This window comes from Carassius gibelio, chromosome A2 (genome assembly GCF_023724105.1).
Source record: "Carassius gibelio isolate Cgi1373 ecotype wild population from Czech Republic chromosome A2, carGib1.2-hapl.c, whole genome shotgun sequence".
NCBI lineage: Eukaryota > Metazoa > Chordata > Actinopteri > Cypriniformes > Cyprinidae > Carassius > Carassius gibelio.
In genome coordinates, this window is record NC_068372.1 from 73,903 (window position 1) to 85,000 (window position 11,098).

General features: G+C 40.8%; 2 protein-coding genes across 3 annotated transcripts in view; one reads left to right on the top strand and one right to left on the bottom strand.

Annotated features, from left to right (window-relative positions):
• Positions 1–422: 422 nt before the first annotated feature.
• Positions 423–10,861, top strand: LOC128021640 (transmembrane channel-like protein 7). Of its 2 annotated transcripts, none has more exons than XM_052608951.1 (4): positions 423–587; positions 8,388–8,628; positions 9,929–10,077; positions 10,587–10,861. In XM_052608951.1, exons 1-4 carry the CDS (start codon positions 569–571, stop codon positions 10,844–10,846), a joined length of 669 nt encoding a protein of 222 aa, XP_052464911.1. In that variant the 5' UTR covers positions 423–568; the 3' UTR covers positions 10,847–10,861. The 2 variants fall into 2 exon arrangements, with proteins under 2 accessions (XP_052464911.1, XP_052464914.1); XM_052608954.1 differs by lacking the exon at positions 423–587 and adding an exon at positions 1,257–1,534 and having other exon boundaries at positions 10,587–10,765.
• A 207-nt stretch (positions 10,862–11,068) lies between these two features.
• LOC127939267 (transmembrane channel-like protein 7) overlaps positions 11,069–11,098 on the bottom strand; it is a 16,015-nt gene continuing 15,985 nt past the window's right edge. The window contains exon 12 of the mRNA XM_052536114.1: positions 11,069–11,072. Coding sequence (XP_052392074.1) covers positions 11,069–11,072 — 4 coding nt within the window. The remainder of the gene's footprint in view (positions 11,073–11,098) is intronic.

Sequence of the window (11,098 nt, forward strand, 5' to 3'; positions counted from 1 at the left end):
ATTCAGAGAGAGACTATGTGTGTGTGTGTGTGAGAGAGAGAGAGAGAGAGAGAGAGAGAGAGAGAGTGCGTGTGTGTGAGGGAGGGAGAGAGAGAGAGAGAGAGAGAGAGAGTGTGTGTGTGTGTGAGAGAGAGATGGAGAGTGAGAGACAGAGAGAGAGTGTGTGCGTGTGTGAGAGAGAGAGAGAGAGAGAGAGAGAGAGAGAGAGAGAGAGTGCGTGTGTGAGGGAGGGAGAAAGAGAGAGAGTGTGTGTGTGTGTGTGTGCGTGTGTGTGTGTGTGTGTAAGAGGGAGAGGGAGAGTGAGAGACAGAGAGAGAGTGTGTGCGTGTGTGTGTGAGGGAGGGAGAGAGAGAGTGTGTGCGTGTGTGTGTGAGGGAGGGAGAGAGAGAGAGAGAGAGGGAGTCAGTTTTCTAACCGTCATGCACTGTTTCGCTCGGTCTGCGCAGCGCCGCCTCCAGTCGAACACACACACACACACACACACACACACACACACACCCCAGTAACGCGACAGACTCGTTATTAACACACAAGCGGTCGTCGCGGGACACTTTGATCCGGATCACGGATGGACGCCCCTGATGCGGGTGAGTTCCGGCACAAGTTTATGATTATGATGATATGTGTTGCGCGTAACTTCTTGTGAAGTGTAATCACACACACGAGGTTTAACACGGTTAATGTGATGATTCGATGGCCATCCGATGAAATATGAAACCCGCCACACCCGCGTGTTTTACTTCAGTCTGAGTTTCTCTCGATGTTCGACTGTAAAGTCTGAAGCTAGGCTTGTTTTGTTGTCGTGAGTCGCGAACCGAAAGTATGCGTCACTGCGAGTCTCGACGCGTCTGATGATGAAGATGAAGATGATGAAGAAGAACACACTACACCATTACAGGGGTTAACGTTAGTTGGTGATTTTACTGCCGTCCGATCCAGGATGACGGTGTTTTTCTCACACTGTAAAAATCTGTTTTGAAGTGAAGAAATCGATTCAAAATGCAGTGTTTAAACCCTTTTTGAGCACTCTTGAACACCAGAAGGTAACGTTGTATTTCTGAAATGCTGGAATACTTCATATCTAAAGTGAAGAAAAGCACGTAAACATTCAAAATGGGTCTTTATTATGGAAGCAGCGTAATAAAGTAAAATGTGTATTATTCGCGGTGGTGTTTTAAAATGAGGAGGCAGATTTATATGTAAATATCTATTATATGATATAATAATTATAATTATACTACGGGACGGTTGAATGCTTGAATCTGATTGGCTGACGAACGTTCTGAGGTGTGTAATTATTTTCTGGGAAATGCACGTCGAACGTAGTTCCAGGCAGCTCTCTTGACCGCATTACAGTTCCATATCACTTCGCGTAGTTAACAGTAATTACGGTCACGCAGTTTGCACAGAAAGGTGTTGTCAGTGCTCTTTTCTGATGATTCGATCAGTTCGCGTGTAGTGTAGCAACATAAAGGCTACACATGACATTTCTCAATAGTGAGGTAATAGCAGTGCTGTTTAGAGACGCAAAGAGGTAAGTTAGCCTAATTCACACAAGCTCTCTTATGGCTTATTATATTTTTTTTAAGGTATTTAAATTACATGGGTTGTCTTAAAACACTTTATTATAATATTTCACCACCCAAATATGTATTTATTTCCTGTTGTCATTGCAGGCTCTGTTATATTCATCATTAAAAAAGCGATTAGTGTAGGGCTGTAGCTATCGAATATTTTAGTAATCGAGTATTATACCCAAAAATTCCATCGATTAATCGAGTAATCAGATAAAATGCGTTTTTGCTTAATAAAAATGCAATATTAATTATGCAATATAAAATAACACTCCTGGGTCTCTTAAAATTAACAACTTAGTTTTCTTTTTTAGAAAAAAAATGTATTTTTTAAATGCATAGAATGCAATGCATACATCAAAAATAAACATTTAATTATTACCAATTGTTTCTCTGTCTGCACTTGTACTGTGAACAATGACAATAAAGTTGACAGATGAATTAAGTGCATTTAAGTGCCATTCAGTTTTTTTATAAAGTTTAGGGTTTTAAATAAAGCATTTTTTTAGATGCACATTAAACACAACACATTAATTTATCTTTTAATTATTGAAAATTAAGCAAACTTAAAGAGCACCTATCATGGAATTTTGACATTTACCTTTCATGTAGTCTTTAACATAGACCTAAGTGAACAAAGACATCCTGCAAAGTTTGAGATATGACAGTGCACCGTATATAAAGTTACTTTCAAAATTAAGAGTCGACTCAGAGTCATTTTTATGAATCGTTAGAAGACCGATGCTGAGTCCCAATTCGCATACTATCCGTCCTAAATAGTATGCGAAACTAGAATTAGTACGTCCCAAATCGTAGTATGTTGAAAATAGTATTCCAAAGATACCCGGATGGTCTACTATTTCCGGTTAGAATTCGAAGTGCAGATCAATGCACACTAGTGCTAATATTGCCCACAACCCATTGCGTGCGGGAGGGAGGAGCTTTGCGATGGCTTTGCGGTGATGTAAACATGGCAGCTGTAGCAGCAGCGGAGATGCGCCCTCAGCTTTTAAGTGTAAGAATTCAAATGTTTAACCCTAATTAAAGTTATATTTTATTTCGTTACACACATTGCACATGAACATCAGAACCAGCCGCCTCACAAACGACCTGCGTTTGGTTCTACGACGACGACGCCCTGCTTCTTCACTCCTCAACTTGGTAGAAGCACACATAGTAAAATGTATTGTGAAAAAAAAACAATGAAAAAAAAGTTGAGAATAGTAAATAAAATTTTATTGGACATAAAGAATGAATGAAACGTTAACAGTTGTGGTGTGCGTAACTAGTAGGGCTGCACGATATTGGGAAAAAATTACATTGCGATATTTTATTTTTCTGCGATATATATTGCAATATTTTTTCTTACAAACAAATGGGGTGAGCACACTTACATTCTCATTTTAAATGATTTAAACATCGACACCATCGTGTCAATTGATTAATATGCGCGAGGGAGAGAGAGCTTGTGTTGTTTGAAAACGGCTCGCTCTCTCTTGGTCTCTCTCTCTCTCTCAATTCAATTCATATTGCTTTATTGGCATGACATACAAAGGTACATATTGCCAAAGCATTGTACATATCAGAATAGAAACAAACAAAACAAAAATACATATATTCATAAGAGGAAAAAAAAGAAGAAAAAAATTACATGCAAAATAAACCCATATACATTTCTATAAACATTGATGGTACTTCTAATGTACTCTGTCTCTGTCTCTCTCTCTCTCGCGCGCGCGCTCTCTCTCTCTAGCAGCAGCGTGCCAGCGCTGCGTCAGGCACGGTTCTGGTGTGTAAAGACACCGAAAACGCGAGGCAGCCACCAGGCTTCTGGGACGCTTCAGACACGCGACGCTCACGCCGCACAGCCAGTGTGTCACCGGCCTCTGTCTCTCTCGCCCTCCCTCTCTCTCTCTGTCTCTCTCGCGCTCCCTCTCTCTCTCTGTCTCTCTCGCGCTCCCTCTCTCTCTCTGTCTCTCTCGCGCTCCCTCTCTCTCTCTGTCTCTCTCGCGCTCCCTCTCTCTCTCTGTCTCTCTCGCGCTCCCTCTCTCTGTCTCTCTCGCGCTCCCTCTCTCTCTCTGTCTCTCTCGCGCTCCCTCTCTCTCTCTGTCTCTCTCGCGCTCCCTCTCTCTCTGCCCTGCTAAACTTGCATGTGTTTTTCAGTCCTGTCAATGATAAGCTTTCACTCTATGATGGTTTAGCTGTGCAATTAATCCGCGAATCACATTCGTCAAGGGCCGGGGAGCAGGTGGCCCGTACAGTTAATGAATAACGGATCAGCTACGACAGCCTACATCGCACATCCTGCGATGTGACTATCGTGGATTCGTACATCGCGATATCGATGCTTAAACGACACATCGTGCAGCCCTAGTAAATAGGCAACCACGTTGTCGTTCACGTTGCATGACGTCATCGAAGTATGTCCCAGAATGTGCATACTCTTTTGCTACACACTCAAAAGTATGTACTTTTTCCCTACAACACTTTTAGGTCGTAGTATAAGTAGGCGAATTGGGACTCAGCGAAGCTTTTTCTCTGACTAGATGACGTCAACTTGTCTAGTTATTTGAATACGATGCGCCCACTTATTGCGCTTCAAGACGCCAGTGAAAACTAGAAAACATCATGGCGACGAGACGCTGTGTTCTGAAGTGCGACTCAAAAGCAAACTTTTTTCATCCGCCCAAGGATGAGCATTTGAAGACTAAGTGGCTACAATTCATATATACAACTGTAGCACAGAAGTATAGTCCGAGCCTTGTGCTTTGTTCACGCCATTTTGAAGACGATTGCTTTACTAACTTAAATGTAATCAAACTTGGATTCGCGAGCCGGCTGATATTGAAGGGAGGTTCAGTTCCAAGTGTATTTGCATCAGCTTCCTCCTCCGTATCACAACCTGTAAGTGTTATTAATAATTGTTGCTTTTATGTTTTATGTAGCATGCTTAATAATTGTTTGGTTTGTTGTGTAAGCACTGTTTAGCTTCTAGGTCTTCAATGAGATATGTGAATTGTCGTTGTTTTCGGAGTTTTCATTAAGAATAGAGTCATACCTCGTAGTAACGTAACTGCATTTTTTTTTTTTTTTTTGGTAAAAACGTAATGTTTATGCATCAAGCTAAAGCAAAGAAAGACTGATTGTGCTTTTACAACATGAACTCTGGGCTATACTCGCTAACGTCACGTAAAGGCAGGGTTTTGAAAAGTGATTCACTAAACGAATCATTTGAGAATCGCTGTCAAAACAGGTAAAAATAAATGCATATTATAAGAAAACTAAAGTCTTTTTTGTCATTGCATGCATGCAAAACTGTTGTTGGGGACTTCTAAAACAATATTTGGAACATTTTAAATGCCATAGTAGGTGCTCTTTAACTTTTTGGTAAACAAAGGGGATTTACTATTAAAAATAAAACATGGAAGAAATGTTGTGTGATTAAACCTTATTTTTTTTTTTACATTTATTTTAGTAGTAGGCTATGTACATTTTGCTGAACAACCAGACTTTTATTTTGGCGGGTTGACATACCTTCACAGTTCTGTGTATGTGATGTGACGCTAGTTTTACTCAAATCAAACGGTCAAATGCTCATGAAGAGACTGTCAGAGCAGTTCTGGAGATGTTGTTCATGTGTTCACATCCTTATTTAGTGAGACAGGAGACGCTGAAATCACTGCGAGTGTCTCGCGCACTTAAGTGTGTTAATAAACGAAGACGCGCTTCTGCTCCATTCATTAACAGAGACATGCAGAACATGCAGGATTCATATTTAAATACACTGTTCCGGATTAATATTTACAGATATTAGTCCATCTTGTGATTTGATGTAAGTGCAGTGACCTATTTTTGATTAATTCATTCAAAATTTGGCCAATTCCCTGCCATTCCGCGTTTAACTGTAAATTCCATTTTCATGACTGGATTCCGCGATTCCCTCCGTGTTTTCTGCATCACGGAAATCATATGGCCCTAGGTGTGTTATGCCAGCTCTGTCTTACAATGGACACACGCCACGACGTTCTCTTTACGTTTGCCCGCGCCCTCAAATCAAAACACTGCTGACTCCTTGCAGTATCAGATCTCAGATGCAGCGCTTGTGTCTCCTTCCGCTTTCTGAGTGACTGTTGTGTCACATAAAAAAATCATTGCGTAAGAACCTGACGTGAGAGTTAAATTAAATTAAAAGAGGCTTCGAGGCAGAGGAATTTGCCTCTATCATTTTTTGTAATCGAGTTACTCAAGTTACTGGAGGAATCGTTTCAGCCCTAGGTTAGTGTAACCTGCTTAACTCTACTGCACACGATGTAGACAGCGTTTGAATGTTTATTATGAATAAATGTTACATAAAATAAAATAGGCCTACAAGAAAACATCTTCATCCATCCCACAAATCTTGTAAGTCTGTGTATTTTATTGTTATTATTATTGGTAATGTTTTTATATTCGTTATGTGTTTAGTTTATTTTCCCTTACTCTTCAGGGCTGTATTTTCCAAAAGCATCTAAAGCCTAAATTGTTTGCCAAACTATCATCATCTGGTTTACGATCCTTTAGGGACACACAGCCCTGAAGAGTTTTGTAAATAATAATTTATACCGTAAATGCCTGACATATGTATGACAATATATGACAGAAATTTAATTTTAATTATAAATTAATAATTTGCTAGTTTCATGTGTAAATGAAAACAACACTTATTTATTGTCACAAAGGCGGAAATGCAATAAAGTCAAAACTTAATTGAATAATTGTCAGGAGTTTACAGAATTTGCTAAATAATATGGTATTATATAGCATTAAGTCACCTTTATTTATATAGCGCTTTAAACAAAACAACATTGCGTCAAAGCAACTGAGACAAGGTCTTTACAGGGGATCTGTATCTGGGCTCTAGTTGTCCTGGTCTCCGCTGTCTTTCAGGGATGTAGAGGTCCTTTCTAGGAGCTGATCCACCATCTGGTCTGGATACGTACTGGATCCGGGTGACTGCAGTGACCCTCTGATCTGGATTCAGACTGGATCTGGTGGCTACGGTGACCACAGAATAAGAGAGAAACAGACTAATATTAGCGTAGATGCCATTCTTCTAATGATGTAGCAAGTACATCGGGTGTTATGGGAAGTGTTCCCGGTTCCGGTTTACCTAATTAATGCAGCCTTAAAATCTTGTTACGGATTTGGATATTAAAAGTATATTAGTATGTTATGTGTAAGCCAGGTTAAAGAGATGGGTCTTTAATCTAGATTTAAACTGCAAGAATGTGTCTGCCTCCCGAACAATGTTAGGTAGGTTATTCCAGAGTTTAGGCGCCAAATAGGAAAAGGATCTGCCGCCCACAGTTGATTTTGATATTCTAGGTATTATCAGATTGCCTGAGTTTTGAGAACGTAGCGGACGTAGAGGAGTATAATGTAAAAGGAGCTCATTCAGAACAACCACCCAATAAAGCATTACAATAATCTAACCTTGAGGTCATAAATGCATGGATTAACATTTCTGCATTTGACATTGAGAGCATAGGCCGTAATTTAGATATATTTTTGAAATGGAAAAATGCAGTTTTACAAATGCTAGAAACGTGGCTTTCTAAGGAAAGATTGCAATCAAATAGCACACCTAGGTTCCTAACTGATGACGAAGAATTGACAGAGCAACCATCAAGTCTTAGACAGTGTTCTAGGTTATTACAAGCAGAGTTTTTAGGCTGTTTTTTCTGAATTTAGCAGTAAGAAATTACTCGTCATCCATTTTTTTATATAGACTATGCATTCCATTAGTTTTTCAAATTGGTGTGTTTCACCGGGCCGCGAAAAAATATAGAGCTGCGTATCATCAGCATAACAGTGAAAGCTAACGCCATGTTTCCTGATGATATCTCCCAAGGGTAACATATAAAGCGTGAAGAGTAGCGGCCCTAGTACTGAGCCTTGAGGTACTCCATACTGCACTTGTGATCGATATGATACATCTTCATTCACTGCTACGAACTGATGGCGGTCATATAAGTACGATTTAAACCATGCTAATGCACTTCCATTAATGCCAACAAAGTGTTCAAGTCTATGCAAAAGAATGCTGTGGTCAATTGTGTCAAACGCAGCACTAAGATCCAATAAAACTAATAGAGAGATACACCCACGATCAGATGATAAGAGCAGATCATTTGTAACTCTAAGGAGAGCAGTTTCAGTACTATGATACGGTCTAAATCCTGACTGGAAATCCTCACAGATCATTACACAGAACGCTAATGTAAACGTTAGTTAAAGCAGTACACAAACCTAAAATGGGAAATAAGCATAACAATAAATATAAAATAGCCTTAATTAATATTATATTTTTAGAATATTAATTATTATATATGGTTAGCCTATATCATCATCATCATAATAAAAATAATAATAATGATTATAATAATAGCCTAATATACACATATATTAGATTAAAAGACACAATCAGCAGACTGTGGGATGGATAAAAATATCTGATCTGTCTCTGATAATCTCAGGTTGCTATGGTCACATGGGTTTGTTTGTGCATTAAACTCGAAATAATATCTCGTGGCCACGACAAAACTAAAACATTTCTTTTACATTAAAACTAGCAGTAACTCTAAACCAATGTGAACAAAGAATGCTTCTGTGCGCTGCCGTCCTTCAAAGAGTTAAGAGATTTTAAACACTGTTTATACTAGGAATATTGATCTTGACACACAAATGTTTTATCTTAAAATGTGAGGCATTATTGTGGTCAGATGTGTAATATTAAGTGCCCTGAGCACACACTCACACACTTCTGTGCATCAGTGTTCGTCCCGGACCGACGGGCTCCTTCCAGTCACCTCCTGCTGGAGCAGCTGCCCAGCTATCAGTCTCTGTTGTACCGGAGGAAGACCAGCTCCAGCAGCAGGAGGCGGGGCAGTGGGCGGGGCAGACAGCCATCAATCAACAGTGGGAAATGGGCGGAGCAGAAACCTGTCCACAGCGGGGAGGAGCTCAAACCTGTGAGGGAGCTTCCCAAGAGCATGCAGGAGAAGCAGCACGAGAAGTGAGTGTGTGGATGCTGCAACTAGATATCACCATGTTGGCATATAGAGCTGTACTATATAGTTATTTATTCACATCTTACATTTACATTTAGTCATTTAACAGATGCTTTTATCCAAAGCAACTTACAGATGAGGACAATGGAAGCAATCAAAAACAAAAGCGCAATGATATATAAGTGCTATAACAAGTCTCAGTTAGCTTAACACAGTACACATAGCATGGGATTTTATAATATAATGAAATAATACAATAAAAAGAAAACAGATAGAAAAAGAATAGAGCAAGCTAGTGTCATTTTTTTTATAACGGTATGATAAATGAAAAGAAAATAGAATACAAAAAGATTAGAAAGGAAGTTAGATTTATTTAAAGAATAGAATTAGAATAGTGAGTGTTAAAGTTAGAGGATCAAATAAAGATGGAATAGATGTGTTTTAAGCCGATTCTTGAAGATGGCTAAGGACTCAGCTCCTCGGATAGAGTTGGGAAGGTCATTCCACCAGAAGGGAACATTTAATTTAAAAGTCTGTAAAAGTGACTTTGTGCTTCTTTGGGACGAACAATCAAGCGACGTTCACTTGCAGAACGCAAGCTTCTAGAGGCACATAAGTCTGAAGTAATGAATTTAGGTAAATGGAGCAGAGCCAGTGGTAGTTTTGTAGACAAACATCAATGCCTTGAATTTTATGCGAGCAGCTATTGGCTCATATATTCTTCATTCAGCTATTGACATACTGGCTCTCTCTCTGTGTGTGTGTGTGTGTGTGTGTGTGTGTGTGTGTCTGTGTGTGTGTCTGTGTGTGTGTGTGTGTGTGTCTCTCTGTGTGTCTCTGTGTGTGTGTGTGTGTGTGTGTGTGTCTGTGTGTCTCTCTCTGTGTGTGTGTGTGTCTCTCTCTGTGTGTGTGTGTGTCTCTCTGTGTGTATGTGTGTGTGTGTGTGTCTGTCTCTCTCTGTGTGTGTGTGTGTGTCTCTGTGTGTCTGATTGTGTGTGTGTGTGTGTGTGTGTGTGTGTGTGTGTGTGTGTGTGTGTGTGTGTGTGTCTGTGTGTCTCTGTGTGTCTGATTGTGTGTGTGTGTGTGTTTGTGTCTCTGTGTGTCTGATTGTGTGTGTGTGTGTGTGTGTGTCTCTGTGTGTCTGATTGTGTGTGTGTGTGTGTCTCTCTCTGTGTCTCTGTGTGTGTGTGTGTGTGTGTGTGTGTGTGTGTTTCTCTCTCTGTGTCTCTGTGTCTGATTGTGTGTCTCTGTGTGTGTGTGTGTGTGTGTGTGTGTGTGTGTGTGTGTGTGTGTGTGCGTGCGCAGGCAGCAGCGTCTCCAGCAGGGCGGCGCTCTCACCGGCTGGGGTTTGTGGAGACTCAATGTCCATCGATCTCTGAAGCGTCTCAAGGAGGACGGGATGGATGTCCTCTCGTCTCTGCAGCTCTGGAGGGCAGATATTCATCTCATCGAGGGTCCGTGTCTCTAACTGTGCTGTTACCGTCTCTGTGATGTTCATGGCAGTGTTTCCCACAGCCTTACACTCTATTTGTGGGGCGCCCCGTGTACAGTATATGTATTAGCAACTTACATTTCTGCCAACAGGAGGCGCTTTAAGAGCGGGAGAGCAGCGCTGAGCTCACAAACACTGCTTTATCAGGCATTAGATGCAATAAATTAAAATGATAGTGAAAAGTTTATAAATGCAGTCGGTTACCTTCTAAAATACAGTGATATAAAACATTCTCACTGGCTTTAGATTCTCAAACGTCAGTGCTAACGTTTATTCAATAAAGTCAAAGCCTTTGGGAAAATCTATTTGTGGCGGTCAGTTTTGATATTGTGGTGACCCGCCACAGATAAATCAGTGTGTGAGAAACCCTGCATGTGATCGCTGTGATGCCAGGGCTTTTCTTTCGTTTCATCAGATGATGGGGGGTCTGAAACACACTAATCTGTTCCTGTGTGTGATTGTTTCTCGCAGGAATGTTTGGGACGGGAATCCTGTCGTATTTTTCATTCCTGCGCTTCCTGGTGCTTCTGAATTTCATCATGTTTCTGCTGATGTTTGTGTTTGTGATGCTGCCAGTGATTATCACATCACACAGCACACACAACATCACCTACAGCAGCAGCAACGGTAACCACACACACACACACACAACATCACCTACAGCAGCAGCAACGGTAAACACACACACACACACACACACACAACATCACCTACAGCAGCAGCAACGGTAACCACACACACACACACACAACATCACCTACAGCAGCAGCAACGGTAAACACACACACACACACACACAACATCACATACAGCAGCAGCAACGGTAAACACACACACACACACACACACAACATCACCTACAGCAGCAGCAACGGTAACCACACACACACACACACACAACATCACCTACAGCAGCAGCAACGGTAAACACACACACACACACACACACAACATCACCTACAGCAGCAGCAACGGTAACCACA

Bases quoted from the DNA above. Each gene is read 5' to 3' on its own strand.
- LOC128021640 (XM_052608951.1), top strand. The intron at 8,629-9,928 runs GTGAGTGTGTGG...GTGCGTGCGCAG, and splicing joins CAGGAGAAGCAGCACGAGAA to GCAGCAGCGTCTCCAGCAGG. The intron at 10,078-10,586 runs GTCCGTGTCTCT...TGTTTCTCGCAG, and splicing joins AGATATTCATCTCATCGAGG to GAATGTTTGGGACGGGAATC.